Below are 23753 nucleotides of genomic sequence, written 5' to 3' on the forward strand. Positions count from 1 at the left end.
ATTCTATGTGAGCACGACAACCAACAAGTTGTCTTTCCACATGAATGGCCACAGACAACCTGTGGCCAGAAAACAACTGGACCACTCTGTTGCTGAGCACACCGCTACCTTCATTTCAATGACTGCTTCACAGCCTGTATCCTCTAGATTCTTCCCACCAACACCAGCTTTCAACTGACAGCCTTGTCATCTGTAGGCACATATTGTTAGTGACATATGGTAATGAGATGACTGCAGTCTGGCAAAGGTGCTGAGTGAAAAAGTAGTCAAACTGCTGCCAAACTTCCACATGCCTCTGCGTGCTAACAAGGTTGCCCGCTCTCGAACTGATGTTACATTCTACCAACTTTTGACAACCATTTTAACTTAAACTTGTGGAGCTTCTGGACCTATATTCTTTATGATGCTCATTTTGTACTTCTCCGCCATCCTCCAAGGTTTGCCTTGTCGCCACGTATAACAGATAACAATGTGATTTGCAGACTGGCATCGACAACATTGTAAGTGACATTCAAAATTAACAATCACCAAAATGTTAATGCAACAGTTCTGAAATCGATTTGTGTATTGTCATGTTAGATGCACTCAAGACAGAGTTTGGTAGGTACAGCTGGCAGCAATAAAAAATTCAAGGAATACTGAATGAATCATTCAGCTTCTATCAATTAATTACAATTTTTTAAACTCCAAGTATACTTACAGTACTGGAGAAAGTTTCATCAACTACAGTGCAGAAAAGTAAACAAAAGTCTTAAAACAATTAAAAAACAAGTAATTTGTTTTAAATGTTTCAATTGCAAATTCCCCATTTGCACAAAAAAACTACAAATATAATGACACAAGTATAATGATCATGGTCATTTCGGAGATCAGTGCTTCCCCTTAATTCAAAACATGCTTTTCATTCAGTACACATTAAATGACGTATTAGCTATAGCATGACTGAAGATAAAAAGAAGTACAATAAAATATTTTTAGGATACTACAAAAATCTTTTTAAAACCACAATTTCTTTTGTACTTTCATGTCATATATAAAACAGATTATTCTAAGTGTACACTATTATTCATCATCCACATTACTAACATAAAAAGCTTCATTTCGGCGTTTGAACTTTTTCACTTGTTGAGGTGATTTCTCTGTGCCCTCATCTGCAGTGCTTTCTTCATGCAGGATATCTGAAAAAGAAACAAAAATATTGACCCTTTCAAGCATTTGTCACTTCTCGTGTACTCAAAATTACAACATTCAAAATAGGATCGATTTCATCTCCATCAAAATGAGTCATCTGGACAATAGGAGACATAAATATCACACCTACATATTTTGAATGATATGTCGCTCAAAGAGTCATAAGTGTATTACAATGTAAAACTGTTCAAATTATATGAACAGGTCACTGCACACGTATAAAGAATACAAACTTAACAGTCAAAACGTAAACTTTGGATCTATTCCTCTAAGTACATCACAAAATAAACTGTAACTGTGTAACAGGAGGTATTTAATGTCAACACTACTATTTATGTCCTTTTATGCTTCTGAAGGTCCTGTGTTCATTTTACCAGCATTAAAATTATGGCAATAATCAAGCTGGCTAACCCATTCTGATTATATATGTATAAAAACACTTACCCACAACTTAAGATAATGTAGAACTGCTGAAATACCAAGACGGGTATCAACTGTCGTGCCCCACGTCACTCATTTTGCACAAAGCTCACAGAGCACACCAGACCTCAGGTCAAGCCAAACAATTCTGTGAATATAAATTTAATTTTCCTGCTCTTTGGGAATGCTAGATGCTTCTACAGATATATAAGGCTAAATACTGTTCTTTTTTCTGTAAGGAGTGTTGCATTACTATCCAATGGGCACTCTGTATAGGAAAACACTTAGCAAAAGAGTAGCCTCATTTCAGCTTTTTTTCACTCTTCCATGTCTGGAGACAGAAAGAAGCACCAACTGCTACTTTATTATTATCTTTTTAAGACTTCAACTTTAAATCTGACAAACAAATTATGTACTTGCTATCACAAGTTGTTACAATGTACTTAAACAATGCATTTCAACTAATACATCGACACATACGTTACAGAATTACCCAACACTTATTCTCCATGCTGTATCAAGTGATTCTACAGGCATCTTAAGGGTGCTTATTGTTCTAACTCAAGATGCCAGAGAAAACATTAACAGTGCTGCCCTCAGAAGATCCCTCTGAAACAATGATATGACGAAGAGTCTTGTAGTGAGGTTAACTGCATTTTAAAGAATTTCCTCTTAAAGACTCTTAAATATGCAGTTGATAGTTATACAGAGGCCTGTTTTCCAATGTAAACTTGGAATAATTGCAACCAAACTTGATTCATATATGAGTAACTGGGGGGGGGGGGGGGGGGGGGGGGGGGGGGGTACTGTGACAGGTAAGACATTCCTGCAGGTGACATTCCAACGACAAATGTAAACTCAATCCACAGGACCTGGCGGACCCAGAGGTACTGACTGACCGCCATCTCATCCTCAGCCCACAGTGTCACCGGATGCAGATATGGAGGGGCATGTGGTCAGTACATCGCTCTCCCGGACAAAGTTTAGTCAAATAGAGACAACTGATATTGAGATTTTCTGAACTCTTTAAGATAGTAGTTTTTTGGTTTTTGAATGCTCAATAAGGCTATAGGTAGATTCATACCCATGGATACTTTAGTTCTTACTGTCACTTGCTTCCTTCTGAGAATGGATATGTAACTTTTATATCAAAAACTATCTACAGATCCTGAAATTTCATTACTTAAAAACTGTTTTAAGTGACTAATTATGCCCATTGTGTTTTCTGCAACATTCTGATGATTTTTAATGCAAGTACTCCAATACACATCATCTGTGAAATATGATCAAATTATCATAATCAAGGTTCATAATGAATCCAATATGGCTACAAAATCTGCCCAGTCCATAACAGCTGATCACAAATGTCATAATTCAACAAATGAGCAACAGCCCCAGAAAATGAAAGGGGGTTGGGGGGGCAGAGCAATATGAAGTTACAATGTTCCTGGTGATGTAGTGGTGCATCTCATCACGCGTCTGTGCCATCGGCAAATCACAGTATCCAATAGTTGAAGTATTCTAGCTATAAATTACGGATAAAATAATTGGCATGTTTCTATATCAGGTGCTCAGAACAAAGTATCCATTTACAAATATAAAAGAAATCACGAAGAAACTAGTTTGCTGGTTACTATCAATCTTGCAGCCACTAATGTTCTTAACCATTAAGTGTAGAATACTTATGTTATCTCATCAGGTAGCCACAACGATGATAACAAAAAATCGAGAGAAATAGAGAGAGACACACTGACATCTAGGTTTGGGGAATATAATTATCAATAAACATCTCCTAACTATAAATACCCCCCCATGAACCATGGACCTTGCCGTTGGTGGGGAGGCTTGCGTGCCTCAGCGATACAGATAGCCGTACCGTAGGTGCAACCACAACGGAGGGGTATCTGTTGAGAGGCCAGACAAACGTGTGGTTCCTGAAGAGGGGCAGCAGTCTTTTCAGTAGTTGCAAGGGCAACAGTCTGGATGATTGACTGATCTGGCCTTGTAACAATAACCAAAACGGCCTTGCTGTGCTGGTACCGCGAACGGCTGAAAGCAAGGGGAAACTACAGCCGTAATTTTTCCCGAGGGCATGCAGCTTTACTGTATGATTACATGATGATGGCGTCCTCTTGGGTAAAATATTCCGGAGGTAAAATAGTCCCCCATTCGGATCTCCGGGCGGGGACTACTCAAGAGGATGTCGTTATCAGGAGAAAGAAAACTGGTGTTCTACGGATCGGAGCGTGGAATGTCAGATCCCTTAATCGGGCAGGTAGGTTAGAAAATTTAAAAAGGGAAATGGATAGGTTGAAGTTAGATATAGTGGGAATTAGTGAAGTTCGGTGGCAGGAGGAACAAGACTTCTGGTCAGGTGACTACAGGGTTATAAACACAAAATCAAATAGGGGGAATGCAGGAGTAGGTTTAATAATGAATAGGAAAATAGGAATGCGGGTAAGCTACTACAAACAGCATAGTGAACGCATTATTGTGGCCAAGATAGATACGAAGCCCACACCTACTACAGTAGTACAAGTTTATATGCCAACTAGCTCTGCAGATGACGAAGAAATTGAAGAAATGTATGATGAAATAAAAGAAATTATTCAGATTGTGAAGGGAGACGAAAATTTAATAGTCATGGGTGACTGGAATTCGAGTGTAGGAAAAGGGAGAGAAGGAAACATAGTAGGTGAATATGGATTGGGGGACAGAAATGAAAGAGGAAGCCGCCTGGTAGAATTTTGCACAGAGCACAACATAATCATAACTAACACTTGGTTTAAGAATCATGAAAGAAGGTTGTATACATGGAAGAACCCTGGAGATACTAAAAGGTATCAGATAGATTATATAATGGTAAGACAGAGATTTAGGAACCAGGTTTTAAATTGTTAAGACATTTCCAGGGGCAGATGTGGACTCTGACCACAATCTATTGGTTATGACCTGTAGATTAAAACTGAAGAAACTGCAAAAAGGTGGGAATTTAAGGAGATGGGACCTGGATAAACTAAAAGAACCAGAGGTTGTACAGAGATTCAGGGAGAGCATAAAGGAGCAATTGACAGGAATGGGGGAAATAAATACAGTAGAAGAAGAATGGGTAGCTTTGAGGGATGAAGTAGTGAAGGCAGCAGAGGATCAAGTAGGTAAAAAGACGAGGGCTAGTAGAAATCCTTGGGTAACAGAAGAAATATTGAATTTAATTGATGAAAGGAGAAAATATAAAAATGCAGTAAGTGAAACAGGCAAAAAGGAATACAAACGTCTCAAAAATGAGATCGACAGGAAGTGCAAAATGGCTAAGCAGGGATGGCTAGAGGACAAATGTAAGGATGTAGAGGCCTATCTCACTAGGGGTAAGATAGATACCGCCTACAGGAAAATTAAAGAGACCTTTGGAGATAAGAGAACGACTTGTATGAATATCAAGAGCTCAGATGGAAACCCAGTGCTAAGCAAAGAAGGGAAAGCAGAAAGGTGGAAGGAGTATATAGAGGGTCTATACAAGGGCGATGTACTTGAGGACAATATTATGGAAATGGAAGAGGATGTAGATGAAGATGAAATGGGAGATACGATACTGCGTGAAGAGTTTGACAGAGCACTGAAGGATCTGAGTCGAAACAAGGCCCCCGGAGTAGACAATATTCCATTGGAAATACTGACGGCCGTGGGAGAGCCAGTCCTGACAAAACTCTACCATCTGGTGAGCAAGATGTATGAAACAGGCGAAATACCCTCAGACTTCAAGAAGAATATAATAATTCCAATCCCAAAGAAAGCAGGTGTTGACAGATGTGAAAATTACCGAACTATCAGCTTAATAAGTCACAGCTGCAAAATACTAACACGAATTCTTTACAGACGAATGGAAAAACTAGTAGAAGCCAACCTCGGGGAAGATCAGTTTGGATTCCGTAGAAACACTGGAACACGTGAGGCAATACTGACCTTACGACTTATCTTAGAAGAAAGATTAAGGAAAGGCAAACCTACGTTTCTAGCATTTGTAGACTTAGAGAAAGCTTTTGACAATGTTGACTGGAATACTCTCTTTCAAATTCTAAAGGTGGCAGGGGTAAAATACAGGGAGCGAAAGGCTATTTACAATTTGTACAGAAACCAGATGGCAGTTATAAGAGTCGAGGGACATGAAAGGGAAGCAGTGGTTGGGAAGGGAGTAAGACAGGGTTGTAGCCTCTCCCCGATGTTGTTCAATCTGTATATTGAGCAAGCAGTAAAGGAAACAAAAGAAAAATTCGGAGTAGGTATTAAAATTCATGGAGAAGAAATAAAAACTTTGAGGTTCGCCGATGACATTGTAATTCTGTCAGAGACAGCAAAGGACTTGGAAGAGCAGTTGAATGGAATGGACAGTGTCTTGAAAGGAGGATATAAGATGAACATCAACAAAAGCAAAACAAGGATAATGGAATGTAGTCTAATTAAGTCGGGTGATGCTGAGGGAATTAGATTAGGAAATGAGGCACTTAAAGTAGTAAAGGAGTTTTGCTATTTGGGGAGCAAAATAACTGATGATGGTCGAAGTAGAGAGGATATAAAATGTAGACTGGCAATGGCAAGGAAAGCGTTTCTGAAGAAGAGAAATTTGTTAACATCCAGTATTGATTTAAGTGTCAGGAAGTCATTTCTGAAAGTATTCGTATGGAGTGTAGCCATGTATGGAAGTGAAACATGGACGATAAATAGTTTAGACAAGAAGAGAATAGAAGCTTTCGAAATGTGGTGCTACAGAAGAATGCTGAAGATTAGATGGGTAGATCATGTAACTAATGAGGAAGTATTGAATAGGATTGGGGAGAAGAGAAGTTTGTGGCACAACTTGACCAGAAGAAGGGATCGGTTGGTAGGGCATGTTCTGAGGCATCAAGGGATCACCAATTTAGTATTGGAGGGCAGCGTGGAGGGTAAAAATCGTAGAGGGAGACCAAGAGATGAATACACTAAGCAGATTCAGAAGGATGTAGGTTGCAGTAGGTACTGGGAGATGAAAAAGCTTGCACAGGATAGAGTAGCATGGAGAGCTGCATCAAACCAGTCTCAGGACTGAAGACCACAACAACAACAACAACAACAACTATAAATACTGCATTCATAATTCCAAAATAACAACAGACATTATAGTTGCCACATTGATCAGTAGGTGCCAACACAAATGGTGAATATCTTTACTCATTCTTACTGTATGGGTTTAATACAGAATTTTTCTGTTGTTTATGAGTTCGGTACCTGCAGTTAAAGGTCATACCTTTAGACAAACTGTCACGGTCAGCCTCTGGACTCTTCCCACAGTTCTCACCGTTTTTCTCTTCTGCATCACTGCTAAGAGGACTGGGAAGAATTAAACTGGCACGTTTCACTACAGGATGTGCAGAACAACTCCCATTGTTTTGCACAGTTTCTGCATCTGCATCTGCCATTATTTCGTTAGCGTCACTGTGCCGGGGACTCGGCAACACCAGACTCAAGCGAGCAGGTCTTGGTGACAAAGTATCCTGCAAATTGAAAAAAGAACTATAAGTACAAAAATACAGTAAACATAAATAGTAGTTCTTTCAGAAACTAATATGGAAATCCCAAAAATTACCATTTAAAGATAAAAAGAGGCTACATCAAGGGCTATAAATGTGGTATTGCAAGTCTTTGGTGGAATATAATTAATTTTAAGGAAAAAATGTCACAACTCATCAGCAAAATGTAGGTTTGTGGTTGTGTGTGTGTGTGTGTGTGTGTGTGTGTGTGTGTGAGAGAGAGAGAGAGAGAGAGAGAGAGAGAGAGAGAGAGAGAGAGAGGGAGAGGGGGAGAGAGAGAGAGAGAGAGAGAGGGAGAGGGAGAGGGGGAGAGAGAGAGAGAGAGAGAGAGAGAGAGAGAGGGGCCAAAGTTCTCAGTCCTGTTTACATGCTCATTGATGACTCAGCTTTATGCAGTGACCTGTTATCTTGATTTCCTCAATTATTTGAAAATCAAGGTTTACACAAAATGCATGCACAAAGATCGAGTTATTCTCTTTACTTTCACAGAAAGTCTATTTTTCTCATGCCCTGGAAACAAAATTTTCAGATGCTCCACAAATTCCAAAAGGAAAGAGAATGTTCACATGGATGTGGAAGGCATCAAAGAATACATTACGAAAAACAAGCCTCTACTAAAAAAATTATTCTTTGAGCTACATTAACAACTAACTGGTATGAGCAAGAAAGTCATGCCTTGCTCTTCTAAAAGCTGAAATAGCAGCAAAGATTCTGTCAATACAGATAAAAGCCCAAATAGTAGCAAACAAAGATTCTGTCAATACAGAGAAAAGCTCGTACTTTGAAAAAATCCGCTTCCTTCCCTTAGGTGTTCAAGAGTTTTAGAAGAGGATAAAAATTTAAAATGTTTTTTAGAAGTGGATAAAAAATACATATAATGAATTCTTCAAAGTGCGATACCCAATTTACTTTGTGTTCCCTTACTTCAACCTTTCATTCTTTTCCTTTTGATCTTGCAAAACATGCTTGGTTATAAATGCTTTTGTTCAGCACTTTCATTTTTGATCTTCCTTGTGAAGAGCTCAAAATAGTTTACATGGGTGAGAAAAACTGCCAACTGCAGACACATTACAATGAAAGAAGAAAAAGGGAACAACACACCACCACCACCACTTCAAATTCTATTAGCTTGCTTACACACACAAAAAATATATATATATATATATATATATATATATATATATATATATATATATATATATACTGTATCAAATTAAATTTTAAAATTCTCTTACCTGTGTAAGGTCTTCACTGCCTGGTGATAATGACACCTGTGTGAGATCGCCTGGCTTCTCAGGTGTTAAGAAACTTGGTAGTGAAGAAATAGAATGCTGGCTGTTATTTGGACTGTATAAATCTGTTCCACATAACACACCATCACTAGCCATCAACAATATAGCCAATGGATCATCTATTCCCACTTTTTCACAGAACTCTGTTGTCTGTGGGTTTACACGTGCACATGGTTGCTGACTATTGTTAGATGTTGACAATGTATTGCCATCAAATGGAATTACTGTACGGCAAAAGTTTGATGGGATACGAAGATTACCGTCAAATTTTCTTTGAATCATAACCTTTTCTTCAGTAGTGGGAGCAAAAGTCCACCTAAAGAAACATTGCAATTACGGTTTAGTCGATGTACCACTAACAGACTAAGATAAGATAAATCACTGACAATTGCAGCAACAAGAATGAATCCTGAGAAATTAGATAAATTTAAAATTAGTTAAATTTACTCTGCCAGCAAACTAGAAATAAATGTATGGGCTGTATTACAATATTTTTGCAAGTGAGGATGACTCCAAGTCAGTGCATGATGAAATAATAACGTAATGTGATGAGAACCTCTCTACACAATGGAACGGGAACAAGAAGGATTCAAGATTAATACACTCTGTCGAATGGGTTCCTATGCAGATTTCATCCACATCCAAGTTCAACCATAGTGGCTGCTATTTGAATGTAACATCAAAATCACGGAACAATGAATCACAGAATGTGTTTGGGATTTCACTGTTCACTGACTGATAAGTAGCACAATTTATTAACAAAGCTATGGTATCTGTCTTGCTGAGAGCAGCTTCTTATTCTTGACCTTGGAGACGAAAAGTGTTCTGTTGGAATACCACCCAGGGACTGAACAGGATGAAGGGCATAATTTTCCACTATACCTGCTACTTAGGCAAAACTGCAGAATACACTGCCAGCCCTTAAAATGGCAACAGGAAAGACAACAAATAACAAAATTTTACTTACTGTAGTACAGTGGGAAGACTACTTGATTAAATTTGTAGGTAATTTCGGGGTGTAGAGGACGTGAAAATTGGTACACAGTGCTGTCACCTATGGTAGCAACAACAGTTGTAACCCGATTGGGCATGAAATTGAACTGAGCTTGGGGGACAGATAAGGGTAATTCACTCCATGCTGCTTCAACTCAGAAGTTCATCAACTGTAGTGGTTAGTGAGTCATGATGTGCCAATCTCTCACCAACCATGACCAGGTGTTCTCACTGATTAAGAGATCTGAACATTCTGGTCAAGGCAATAGTCAAACACACACTGTGCTGAGGCAAGTCAGGACAGCATGTGCAACATATGGTCTTGCCTTATCTTGTTGACAGATAACATCAGAGGAGGGCTCAAAGACAGAGCACAGCTACTAGCCTTAAAATGTAATATCTGCTGTCCAAACTACCACCTACGTGAACCCAAGGAGAGCACGTTATGTAGCCAATGGCACCCAATACCCTCAAACTAGGTGCTGGACCTCTAGGAGGTGATGACAAAAGCAATCTGGTAACATTCATTCTCCACATGGACTCTACACATGGATACAGTCATGTTGATATTGTATGCAAAACTGGAATTCATCTGAAAAGATGATCTGGTGCCATTTCTGTGACCAGTGTTATCTATTACTGTTGGTCAGCCTCACTCTTTTGCAAAGCCACAACAATGGTCTGTGGGCTGAAAGTCTGTGGCGTTCCAGACATCACAGCACTGTCAGTGTAGATACTTGTCTTGCTAAGAAACATGCCCATTTCCTGAATCAAGGAACATGATGTAGCTGCATGATCCTGCATGACTGAGTGAACAATAAGTCTGTCCTCCCAGGCACTTGTTGCATGGGAGCATTGAGATCCTATGTGACAATGCATGCAACCTTCCTAATATCACAGAATGATAAACAACAGTCATGTTCCCATTTCCAGCATATGCAGGTATTTGTTTCGCCTTGTTACACGATGCCTATTATCATCATGTCACAAAAAAGCAACTTCCAAATACGAAACCTATAGTGTACACAGAATGTAAATGGTATTACTTTCACTTATTCTGTGCAGTTGTGCTTAAACGTTAATTATTTGTATATACACTAATCAGCCAGAACATTATGACCACATACACAATAGCCCGTATGTCTACCTTTGACATAGATAACAGCAGCAGCACATTGCATGGAAACAATGAGGCCTTGGTATGCCACTGGAGGGAGCTGGCACCAGATCTGCACAAACAAATCACCTAATTCTCATAAATTCCGGGGAGGGGAGCGATGAGCTGTGGCGACTTGTTCAATCACATTCCGGATTTGTTTGATGTGGTTGAGATCTGTTGAGTTGGGAGGGGGGGAGGCAGCTCATCAATCGGGACTCACCACGTATTCCTCGAACCACTCCATCACACTCCTGGCCTTATGACATGGCATGTTATCTTGATGAAAAATACCACTGTCAGTGGGAAACAATTATCATAAAGCTGTGTATGTGGTCTGCAACCAGTGTACAATACTTCTTGCCCATCATGGTGCCTCCCACAAGCTCCACTGACTCACAGATGCCCTTGTGAATGTCGCCCAGAGCATAATGGAGGTGCAATCTGCTCATCTCCATCCCATAGTACAGGTGGAAGGGAGCTGTTCCCTTGGCAGATGACAGATTTGCACCCTCCCATTACCGTGAGGAAGAAGGTATCAGGATTTATCAGACCATGCAACACTCTGCCACTGTGCCAACAGTCACCTGCCCATTTTAGTTGTAGTTGCTGATGTCATGATGTTAACATTGACATATGCACGGCTCATTGGCTGAGGAGGCCCATCATTAGACACACTTGTACTCTGCCTCGCATTAAAATCTGATGTTAGTTCCACCAAAGCCCGTCACCTGTCCTGTTCTACCAGTCTGCCCAGCCTACAATGCCTGACAGCAGTAACTAGAGATGGCCGCCCAACCCCATGACGTCTGAACGTGGTTTCACCACGTGTTGAAGACATTAATCACAGCACTCTTTGAAAACCCTATCAGTTATACAGTTTCCGAAATGCTCATGCTGATCCTCCAGACCATCACAATCTGCCCTCGGTAAAACTCAGACAGATCGCACCTTCCCCATTCTAGACATGGACAACATTCTCACTGATACTACATCCACCGTACATGTGTGTGACTACCAGTCATTCTCAACAGCTGACGCTGCTAGCCCCCTAGAAAGGTTTGTATCAATAGCAGCTCAGTGTCATAATGTTCAAGGTTGATCAGTGTAACTAAATATGTAGTTTACTTCACACAATTTGAAGTTTGTTGCATGCTACCTTTGTAGTGTTGCAATTTTAATGGCCAGCAATGTATATGCTATTCGAAACTCAGGACACACTGTTCACGATACTGATATTACCACAAGACATAATGCCAAGAAATTGTCTAGTAAAATACGGGACAGGTTCACTACCCTACCTCATTTTGCACCTCGGCAAGAACAGTGTCACAACTCAGAAAAATACGACACTTAAGAAAACTTGACTTAGAGGACTATTCCTATAAAACTTATAATGAAATAGTAAAAGCTCCCTTTAAATTTCAAGTTCGTATCGTTGGCAGTAAATTCCATGATATTTTTTGTGCATGTTGGGGCATTCACACGTATTTTCCATTTTTCAACTTGGGTCACTTTTCTTGCCGGGGTGCAATACATGTACTAGGTGATCATTGTGGCCTAAAATTAAATGAGACCTACCAGAAAAGACAATCTAACCCAATGTAATTAGACATATTGTTGGATTGCTGTCTAAAATACCCTATGCAAATAGATGTGTGCATTCGATCTACAGTACTGCAAACACAACTGACCTATAGAAGCACATCTCTCTAATGCTCTAGGGCTATACAGTTATTCCAGAAGAAATTCTATGGGATTCATAATTGATACGCAGATGAGGTAGCTTGTATCTTAAGCTTGCATCACTATTATTAGGCCACTCTAAGGCTGGTAATTCAACTGGGTTTCATTGCCACGTCTTTCGCACATCCATCAATGTGGTACTGTTATAGATTGTATGTACTGCAATTTCAAGGTACGACAAACCCTACCCATAAAAACCCAATGTCGTAATTCTTATCATTTGGTTAGCTTCCACAAGTATTATAATATGCCACACTAACTTCTCTGTCACTAAGTAATAAAATTGCAACAGATCGCCATCCCCCATTACCCTCCAATCCATGTATTATGAACCCATTTACTTTGGATTGTCCAATACACTATAAGAGTGGAAATGTTTGCAGTCTTCTTCTTGCTGTCGTCTTCCTGAATATAATTGTTGCTTTTTGAAGAAAGCCTGCTTTCATTAATATTCAATTAAATTTTCACATTTTGCACGTTTAGCTGTGTGGCAAGACTTGTTCACTGCTATTAAATTTATATTTTTTATACTAAAGTTACTTTTTTATCCTGTTTAATCTTGCATTTAATTATTTCCACTTCACTGGTTCTAATTCTCAAGCTGACCTCACTCACTGGTGAACCCAATGCACCTCATAATTTTCTACTTTTCTGATTGTAAAAAGAGAACATTACTATTCGAAACACCATAAATATTGTGAGGCGAGTGCAGGGCTGCACCCCCACATACACGGCTCCAACACTTACAGTGCTGCAGTCACAAGTATCAATTTGCTTCTGCTCAGTCAGACGTTCATGTGACGCAGCAATAGTATTCCCCACTGTCAGTTATTTAGATCACTGCCCATCCACTTGGCCTACAGTTACACTCCAGGCTCTGGACTTGTGTCAGCCGCCCTCAAGTCTATGCTGCTGACTCAATGCCTGCCATTGCTGCTTTTTCTGCTGCCCATTAGTTGCTGTCGTCTTGTCCTCACCGTACGATGCTGGACTTCCATCAGCCACTCCTCAGGCATCGCTTAACTGGAGTTGCATTTTGACTGCCTATGAGCTCACAGCCTCGTGGGACTGTGTCGTCCACTGCTTCAGAAGACTTGCGTGTTGACGAGGCTGTGAGCTCATAGGTTGGGTCACTACAGCACCTTGCTTCTCTTTCGATGACCGCTGATGAGCTAAATGCCCCCATGGGACCATGCCACTATTCCTCCATGGCATGTCCCTGCTCCTTGTCTACTGTGACATTCGTGGACTTCTCAAAGTGAGCACCCTCTAGACACCATCAAGAACTGACATTTCAGCTGTATCAAGCAGTTTAGACATTTGTTCTCTAAACCTGTATTGAGTTTTGCTCATAGTTAATAAATGAAGAGTTGTTATTGCTATGTGTGTATTTTGATTCTGGCCTGTTGTATCACTCAGCAACCAACAGAGAAATGGCAACAAGCTGATTCTAACAGGGGTATTGGTTTGTTTCTTCTAAATTATTTGTGAGGAGTTTCAAACAACTAGATATCTGCGTGTGTTATAGTTTGACATAATGGGATACTGTGTGAGGTGTAACATATCACTTCTATGTTAACAGTATAAACAAATGATACTCGCCAGACACGCAGTTAATTTTTATTAGCAGTTTTAAGGACCTCTGGAGACACATACTGTGCTTGTGCATGTTAAAAAATGCGGTGGAAGCAGTGTTTCTATAAGAAGAGGGTGGCTTTGCAATTTGGTCAAGCTTTCCTACACCTGCTGATTTGGCACTTATTCCATGCAGCATGTGCCTACGTCACAAGAAAAAAAAGAAGAGTGAATTCCGCTGGAGTCCGTGAAATAATCTGCAGGAGTGTGGACATAGAGTTTTCAATAATTCTGTTAACACTCAATCTAACAGTCAAAGGTAATCTACAGAAAATAGTGTATGGGAGTCTCTAGAGCTGTATAAGTTGGAAGAAAAGATACAAGTCTTCAAAAAGAGACTTCAATTGTTTGGTAGCTTGTTGAATCTAAATAAATACAAATTTCATCTCCAGCGCAAACCACACTGCATAGGAGACGAAGTCCACAGAAAGAAGATCCAGATACTGGAACATACTCCAAATAAACAAGTCAATAATTCCAAATCTGTACACCACAGCATTGTAATTATTACATGAAGTTCTCTCCCCTCTGAACACTCATCAGATACAACAGGAATCATTCCATTTGTCGACCATGACGGGACATTACACATTTCACTGTTGGAGAGAAATGTAACGAGAAAATAATAAAAATAAATTAGAGACTGATCATGGTTGTACTGAACAACAAGATCAACAACCAGCTTTGCGGCAATACATAAGCTGTTTTAGCACTGACACTGACAAAAATAACAAGAATTAATTGTTTGTGGAACCAAATGCAAATTTAGTAACTCGATTTACAAAGGAGAAGAAATCTAAAATAAACATTATATTGGCCATATTTCCCCGACTATAAGTGCAGCCGACTGCTGTTTTGTCACCAGCTCATCTCGTCCAGCATCCACACACACCCCTTCAGCGAAGGCACGCATGTGGTAAACACACAGTTACTACCATCTTAAGCTGTCAGCCTCGTGGCTGCACTGGCCGCACATGCAAATGGCCACGTCAGCACACTACAGATATTACTCGATGCACTAAGCTAAGGCTTGCTATCAGTTGATGTGGGGACATACATCAGAGGTTCCAATGTTGACCTACAGCCCAAGTCTACAACACCGTCGTATGCCCCACCTCAAAACTAGTGCCACCAACATCATTGCTGTCTTCAATTGTCTATATCTAGGCCAATAAGAGTGCCCTGCCTTCAGTCAAAGCCGTGCTGTGCACTATTACTTATTGTGCAGCCCTCGAGATTTGGATGTTGCTATGCTACTAGTCTTGTATTGCATTTGAGCATTTTTGTGATTGTACACTGTGCTGTCGTGTTTTAGTCTACCAACGAAAAGGTTACAAAAACCAGTGACCATTACTGTCGTGTGTCACAACAGCTTGCCTAGCACGCTGTCACTGCAATGCAGTGGTGTCTTAACAATGAAAGCAATGCAGTTTGGTAAGCGAAGTCATTATTGTTTTCTTTCTTTTGTGGAAACCGCGGTACTGTTGTGTGCGGCACGGGTATGAAGAGCAATTTTTGTATTTCTATAGAACATTTGAGACTGTAACAGTGAGTATGTGCTTTAGACTAGTTATAAGTTATTGTCTTTTATCACTGAATGCCTATTGGGACAAGTAACATGGATGCCAACATCCCAGAATGATTTAAAAGTTTTGAATACTAAATTAGATGAAAACTGTAAAGACATAATTAAAAAATAATTTACAAGATGACTTTAAAACATCTAGTGATGAATTAAGTAATAAAACAGAAAATAGTATAGACAAATTGTTCACGGCATCTAGAAAGGAAAAGAAAGATATTAATGCTAAGATTTAAGAACTGAAAATCTGTACACCATAGCACCATAATTATTACACAAAAGATCCTCCCCACATGAACATTTATCAAATACAGAAGGAAACATATCATCTGACCAGTTATGTACCACACAATGACTTAATGCTTTACTAGTGTGTCCAACGGGCACCAGACGTGAACCGTTCTTATGTTGGACTCAGTAACTATATTAAACTCGTGTGTCGATTTTCGTTGTATTGATACTTGGTAAGTGTTCATTGAACATGGTGAATCAGTTTTCCTAGTAGATGCAGGTTTGTGATATAACTTTCTTGGCATTTTTTCTTTCTGCGTAGTTCGAGCAGTATGTTCCCATGGTTGTTTTAGGTTAATTGGTGCATCCTCATAATTCAGTGAAAGTTCAGTTTCCAGTTCACTGCAGTGTGTTATTGCATTGAACCGAGTCTCTTTTGAATTATAATGGCTGTTCAATTACTGAAGCCATCTGCTTCAAATTCAGAAGCTGTTTATGTCTGTACAAAAAATGGAGCTCTCTCTGACTCAAAATCCAGGGGCTGTTGCAGGGCATCACTTAGCTCACTCAGTTACTGTTATACTGTTCTGGTGTCAGTAACTTCAACTATAAAGAAACATTGCTCAGTTTCCTCAGATGCTTACTAATGTGGCTGCAACTCAGCAACCCATTGAAGAATGAGTTTCATGGCCAGAAAGAGCACTGGGCCATATACTGTCAGCAACTGAAGATGCACTTCACAGCATGCAACCTACAAGGTATGTAGCGCAGTGTTCACTTTACTTCAAGAGCATATGCAGAAATCTTTCATTTATGTTGTCAGTTTTTTAAGACTCCCATCTGGAGGACGTAGACTATGACTTTTAGTAGAACAGTTGGATGACCATTTTTGCAGTGACAGTTACCTCCAACCGACCCGTATGTGCATCACATCCTTGGCTACTGACAAGACAATCTTACCCAGTGTTCATGTGAGCGTTATCATGAACAGTGTTTCAGGCTTAACATCCAAGTATTTTGTAATTGTCAAGATTGCCCACCTCAAGTCAGTTTGTTTGCAATATTGTCATGCCTGGCAACACTCGTTTCCCGTTCACAGAGTTCTATGGCGGGAGTCCCTATGGTTTCGGCCCAGCTTTTGTACTGGACACCATTAACACTGGCCCTGTTGCAGCCCTCTTGACACTGGCCTACCCACTGCTACCGCCTCCACGGGCAACTTGCTGGTGCGCCACTGATGCCCCTGCGATCACTCCTGCCATCACCACCAGCCCTACTGCCAATCTCACGATTCTGCAGCCACCAATCCCATTTGTCATCCCTTCCTCAGGTTCCCATGGACACTTCTCCTCTTACCTTGTCCTTGTTGACCCCAGTGCCTGATGTGTACGTGCACTCTGGAGACTTGGTGGTGGTAGAAGTACTGCACCCCTCACTGCCTGCACTACCCACCGGTTGTTCCTGTCTTTCTCCAGCACACCAGGAGTTTTCGGCTGCAGTATGTGCCCCGCTCAGCTCTCTCTGCCTCTCCTGGGTGTCTTCAGCCATTAGCAACTTATGCACCTACAGTAGCACCTTGTAGATCTTTGGATCGTGTTACTGCTGCTCACATGGGCTTTCTGGGCCATGAGTTGCACCTTCATGGTAATTTAGCTGCAAGTTCTGGTTACGTCCAGCCCTCCCTGTCACACAGCATGTTTCGTTTTTTGCAGGATCATTTTGTCTAGTAGTTTAGTAATGCAATTCAGTATATTCACACACCCTGCACTGAGCTTTTGGAAATTATTGCGAAATGACTCTTATGTGGTTTTTCTATTCTTCACTATCAGGTGTCAATGGTTATGCAACACGTGCTCATCAGTTTTGTTAAGTTGTTTCTTGCGTTCCTCTTCCGAGGTTATTTTTAGTCATTTTATGTACAGAGTTTTTGGTATGCTCAACATTTGTGTTACAGTAATTAACAATTTGTCTACAGCTTCTAAGGCTCTTGTTTGCAAATTGCCTGACTGTACTGTCGTTCTGTTTCAGTCGATGGAACATTCACCTCTGGCAACTGACAATGGCCCTTCTCCCTCGGGTGCCATGCTTATGTTGTCGCCACAGATGTGTATTGTGTGCCAGATATGGTCCCAGGTGTTAGTTACTTTACTTTGGGTGATTGCTTGTAAACAGATGACATCAATAGAATTAGCTATGCCATTTCTCTCCAAGCCTCCCATAGCATCATGGGGATTTGGCTACCATTTGTTATCAGCAACTTACCCAGCCCAAAAGAATTTCATGTGCTGTTGAGAGGGTTTTTTTTATTTTATTTTCACTGGACTGTTTGCTGTGAGGTTATTATTAACTTCCATTTTACTGGATTCTTTTACAGATACAGTTTTGCTGATAACAACCATTTGTTATGAGGAAAATCCTCACAAGCCTTCCCATCCCTCCCAAAATGTAAATCCATCATCCACCAAAGAATACAAAATGTTAATTTTTATTCCTCTGTCCCTCATAGTTACAAGGGCTCCATGGCTGATATAACAAACAACACCTGTTTGCTTGTATGGCCACTGGAAAACTGTTTTAAGCCCAACTAAACCATTTGTGGCTGAGCATATTCCAAAACACAATACAATTGACTTTTCCATATCTCCTATAATTCTCTGAATCCTTTCTCCAGTATTTGGAGATGGTGATAACCTGCTCCCAGCAATCTGAAAGAAGTAATGTGTTCAGATGCCACAAAGAACGTATTATATAACACCAACAATAAAAATAGGGCCACATTTGCATCATATGTGATTCCTGAAACATAACAGATTACACACAGTCAGTATCTGATTTAAAAGGGAGTCATCTTTCACCAGCAACAATGTATTGCTCAAGTCATTACTTACCCAGCCCAAAAGAATTTCATGTGCTGTTGAGAGGGTTTTTTTTATTTTATTTTCACTGGAGTGTTTGCTGTGAGGTTATTATTAACTTCCATTTTACTGGATTCTTTTACAGATACAGTTTTGCTGATAGACCAAGTGGTAAAATACACTGGAAGAAGTATCTTGTAAGATATTTTGTGGATGAAATTTGCAATAAAGTGAAACAAATTGCAGATAATATGATTGACATACAACTAATAGTGTTTACTTTTTATGTAACATGAATGGGATTTCATTAACTTTTAAGGTAACAAATTAATTTATCTGTCATTTTTGTAGAACATGATAGTAAACCACATCCAAATATTTTGTTTTCTATCTTCTACACAGCTCACACTACTGTTCCGGATTGATTACCTTGCACCTCTGCTCTCAATTTGATTTCAAAGATGCTCATATTACACAATGGAGAAGCACAGTGGACTTAATTAAATGCCAGTGATTTGAATGGTTTAGTAAAATAAGGACACAACCCAAAGCCACATTTAAACAAGTCTCAGTATTTTGTTAAAAAAAGCCACACACACACACACACACACACACACACACACACACACACACACACTCATCCTGCAGCAGACTGTTAATTGCTTGGAACTTTCTGGAAGGTAAAAACTGTGCTGGGTCAAGCCTGTAATTGGGAACCTTGCCTTTTGCATGCAATGCTTCTGTCATTATCTCCCTCCTACTTTCTAAATTGCACAGAAACTACAGCTTGCACAGTTTTAATCTGCCAGGAAGTTTCATTATGGTACATTAGTTGGTTAATCATAATGTGAATCGCTGGCACTTTCATTTAATTTCCCATATAGCTTACAGAACCACTTAGTAGGACAACATTAATTTTTATTCAAAATTGCAGACGCGTAACAGCCTGAAGACTTAAATGGGGAGAAAGGACGAAAGAAATGCTGCACAGGGGAGTTAATAGACAGAAGAGGCACCAACAAATTAATTTTCTATACTATTCTTCTACCCCTTTGATAAGTTTCTAAGATATACGAGATTGAATATAGTGAATAGATACAAATCATTTACTCATGAATTTCATATATACCTTTCATTATTTCCAGGTCCTGGCATATAATGTATGCCCTTTTTTACACTTAACAGATGATTTGTAGCATGAAGGATAGTCAGCCATTCAAGGTCATATTCTAGTTCCACAGGCTTGTTGGTGTCATGAGGGATGTCCAAGACCTTAAATTCAAAGCACCAAGTGATTTTCTACATTCAGCATAAAGAACAAATAAATAAGCACATACTTACAGATCAGCCATGTTAAATGTTTGCCTGGAGGGACAATGATGCAGCTTATACTAATTGAGGTGGAGTATGCTTATGGTATTTTTGTTCCTCATTATTTTGCATTTCTTCTCCAATGAGCTGATAATAGAGTGCAAAAGATTTTAAATAGTATTCAATTTTCAATTCGGCCTGAGTTGTATACTAACACTTCATGTCTGTCTTGTGAAGCAAAGCAGCTGAGTAAGGTTTTGTAAAATAAACACAAGCCAAAAGTAATGTTAAGTAATATATTGTGACAATGATACAGAAAACACATGTTCTAACTGCTATGGTGTCTGTCAAGGACGCATGGCTGTGTACCATGTGAGTCACAGCCTATAACAAAACACTTCAGTGTTTATGTATACCTGCGTCTTACTGTTATATTCAGTGGACACTTAATAATGGATGGAGCAGTACTCAGGACTGTGTTTGCTTTGCTCATTGGAGTCTGCCTGTATCTGCTGCCACTAGACTCATTGGACTGTGAATGTTTTTCTTCTCATGACTTGCCTGCCTTAGCCTATGATGCACCCATCAATTTCCAGGTTTATGATGGCCATTTATTTCATGTGTTTGTACCAAGTTTTATGTAACAAAAGATGTGCCACAAAGGAATTATTCAAAAATGGGATGCAACTTGGTAAATGTTATGTACAACTACATAAAAACAAACAATTACAATTTCAGAAAAATTGGATGATTTATACAAGAGAAAGAGCACCACAAATTGAGTAATTCAAGAACACATTGGTCCACCTCTGGTCCTTTTGCAAGCAGTTATTCGACTTGGCAATGATTCACAGGGTTGTTGGATGTCCTCCTGAGACATGTCGTTCCAAATTCTGTTCAATTGGCAAGTTAGATTGTCAAAATCCCAAGATGGTTGGAGGGCCCTGCCCATAATGTTCCAAACATTCTCAACTGGGGAGAGATCTGTCAAACTTGATGATGATTTTTGGTCTGTGGGGCGCTCAACTACACTGTCATCAGCGCCTGTAAAAAGTACAAATTTTTACACAGTCCAATTTAGCAACTGTCACAGACGATGATTATGATGATGATGCTTAAATGATGAGGACAACACAGCACACAGTTTTTGGGGCAGAGAAAATCCCCAATCGGCAGGGAATTGAACCGGGGACCCCGTGATTCAGAGGCAGCAATGCTAGCCACTAGATCACGAACTGCGGACATCCGTCGACCTTGCTGGCCAAGACAGGGTTTGGCAAGCACGAAGACAAGCAGTAGAAATCCTCATCAAGTGTAGCAGGAGGGCAATATCTTACTGAAATGTAGGCCTAGGATGGCTTGTCATTAAACCCAACAGAAATGGCCATAGAATATCGTCTATGTACCGCTGTGCTGAAAGGGTGCTGTGGATGACAATCAAAAGGGTCTTGCTATAAATGAAATGGCTCCCCAGACCATCAGTTCTGGTCATCAGGCCACAAGGCAGTCGACACTGCAGTCCAAGGCACCTCCAGACACGTCTTTGGCATGGAATACCCCTTGGCATGGAATATCACTGACTGAGGTAGAATTCTCTTCACTGATGAGTCCCACTTCGAACTGAGCCCTGATGACCCAGCAAAGATGTGTCTGTAGATGCCCTGGGCAGCGGTAAGCTACCAGCCTGATTGTCATCCGCCATATGGCTCAACAATCAGGAGTGAGGGTCTGGGTTATCATTTCATTTCACCCCTTTTGTTGTCATCCACAGCAACCTTACAGCACAGCGGTACACTGGCGATATTCTATGCCATGTTTTGTTGCCCTTCATGGAAAGCCACCCTGGGCCTACACTTCAGCACAATAACGCCCACCTGCACATGGTGAGAGTTTCTAATGCTTGTCTTTGTGCTCGCCAAATCCTACATTGGCAAGCAAGGTTTGTGTGTCTCACCCAATGTGAATGTTTGGAACGTTATGGGGAGTGACCTCCAAATATCACACAATTCTGACGATCTAACAGGCCAACTGGACAGAATTTGGCACAATATCCCTCAGGTCATCCACAACTCTAAGAATCAATGCCCAGTAGATTAACTGTCTAAATAAGGGCCAGAAGTGGACCAACATATTATTGACTTGCTCAATTAGTGAAGCTCTTTTTCTTGAATAGATCACTCAATTTTTCTAAAACTGCAACCATTTGTTTTTCTGTACATGTACATCACATTTCCCAATTTCCGTCCCATTCAGATAATTCCTTTGTAGTGTATTTTATATTATTTATTTACTTTTTTAAAGAGAGTGTACACACTAATGTGTTACATGTACTAAATAATATGTAAGCTAGTACACTGTAATGACACCACATCCACAATTAAATGTAAATGGATAGATAAAATATCTACTCACCAAGCGGTGGTAGGGGAAAACACACACACACACACACACACACACACACACACACACCAGATAGTATTTAAAATTTACAAACGTTCGCAGAAATGGAGCCAGTGGCTCCTCCTTCTGGCAGAAGAGTTGAAGGGGAGGGAAGAGGGGTGAAGGAAAAGGACTAGGGAGGTTTAGGGAAAGCGGTACAGTCCAGGAAAGCCACCCATCCTTCTCATCCTGCCCATTAAGTCTTCCCTGACCCGGGGTTATGGAGCCACTGGCTCTGTTGCTCCGAAAGTTTGTGAATGTTAAATCCTGTTATGTGTGTTTGTTCCCATTCCACCACTTGGCGAGTAGATTTTTTATCTATGCATTTACATTGTATTATCAATAATTGATTATTTCTGTTGTTATATTAACATACACAATTAGTGTTGTTATATTAACATACACAATTAGTGTTTCCCACAGTACAGGCCTCTTTAGACTACGGCTTTTTGGTAAAGCACATTAAAACTTTTCACACGTTTCTCTGATTAATGTATAGTCACAGGTTATAAACAATGGTGCACACTGTGGTTCCAACAGAAGATCACAATCGTCAGCAACTTGATATTGGATCAATATAAGGATAAACTTTCCCTATCCAATGCTCCAACTGAATCTCCATTTTCATATTGCATCCATTCACATATTCCTTCATATTTGATCAAGTTGCTCTTCAGCAAAAGTGACATCATTTGTATTTTCAAGCACCTGTTGGCTAATGAAGCTGTGGTTAATTTTGTTTGCCTGGCAGCAGGTAAGAGACGAAATATACTGTGATGTCATCCATGTGAATTTCACCCTTTCAACTTACATGGTTAAAATACTCACACTCGTTTTTGTTATGGTTTTGTTTACAGGTAGCTTCACATTAACACAACAGATGTTTACCTGTAGGAACTGCCGTCTAGGAAGACACTTATCCAGAGCTAAAAACTTTGTTATCTTCTCTTCATTTTCCTCAGCGACCTGAAGAGAAAATGAACTATATAAGCAATACTGCACAGCTGAAGAATTGTTATAGTATACAGAAATTTAATTTGATCAGCTACAACAAGAACTACTCAAAGAGTCCCGCCAGATCAATCATCTACAAGTGTACTTACCCTAAGGCTTATTATTGATGGTGCCTTCAACAAAGGCTCTATGGATATACATACAGTTATTCTCATAATTCCACTCATCTCTGGAAGTTCAGAAGTGAGACTGTGTTGATTACCTCCTGTGACTCCACCCGGTCCACCTCAGCTGCGCCAAAATGGTGCAGTTTCAACAGGAATATCTTATTTTGCATCAGGAAAAAGTCACAGGTTGCAAGAAAGCGAAAATACAGGGCAGGAAATT

General features: G+C 40.0%; 1 protein-coding gene across 1 annotated transcript in view; it reads right to left on the minus strand.

Annotated features, from left to right (window-relative positions):
• Nucleotides 1-775: 775 nt before the first annotated feature.
• LOC126475258 (lariat debranching enzyme) overlaps nucleotides 776-23753 on the minus strand; it is an 89153-nt gene continuing 66175 nt past the window's right edge. Inside the window, 5 exon segments of the mRNA XM_050102972.1 lie at nucleotides 776-1178; nucleotides 6890-7136; nucleotides 8408-8780; nucleotides 19792-19934; nucleotides 23301-23378. Coding sequence (XP_049958929.1) covers nucleotides 1063-1178; nucleotides 6890-7136; nucleotides 8408-8780; nucleotides 19792-19934; nucleotides 23301-23378 — 957 coding nt within the window. The 3' untranslated portion in view covers nucleotides 776-1062.

This window comes from Schistocerca serialis, chromosome 4 (genome assembly GCF_023864345.2).
Source record: "Schistocerca serialis cubense isolate TAMUIC-IGC-003099 chromosome 4, iqSchSeri2.2, whole genome shotgun sequence".
Taxonomy (NCBI): Eukaryota; Metazoa; Arthropoda; class Insecta; order Orthoptera; family Acrididae; genus Schistocerca; species Schistocerca serialis.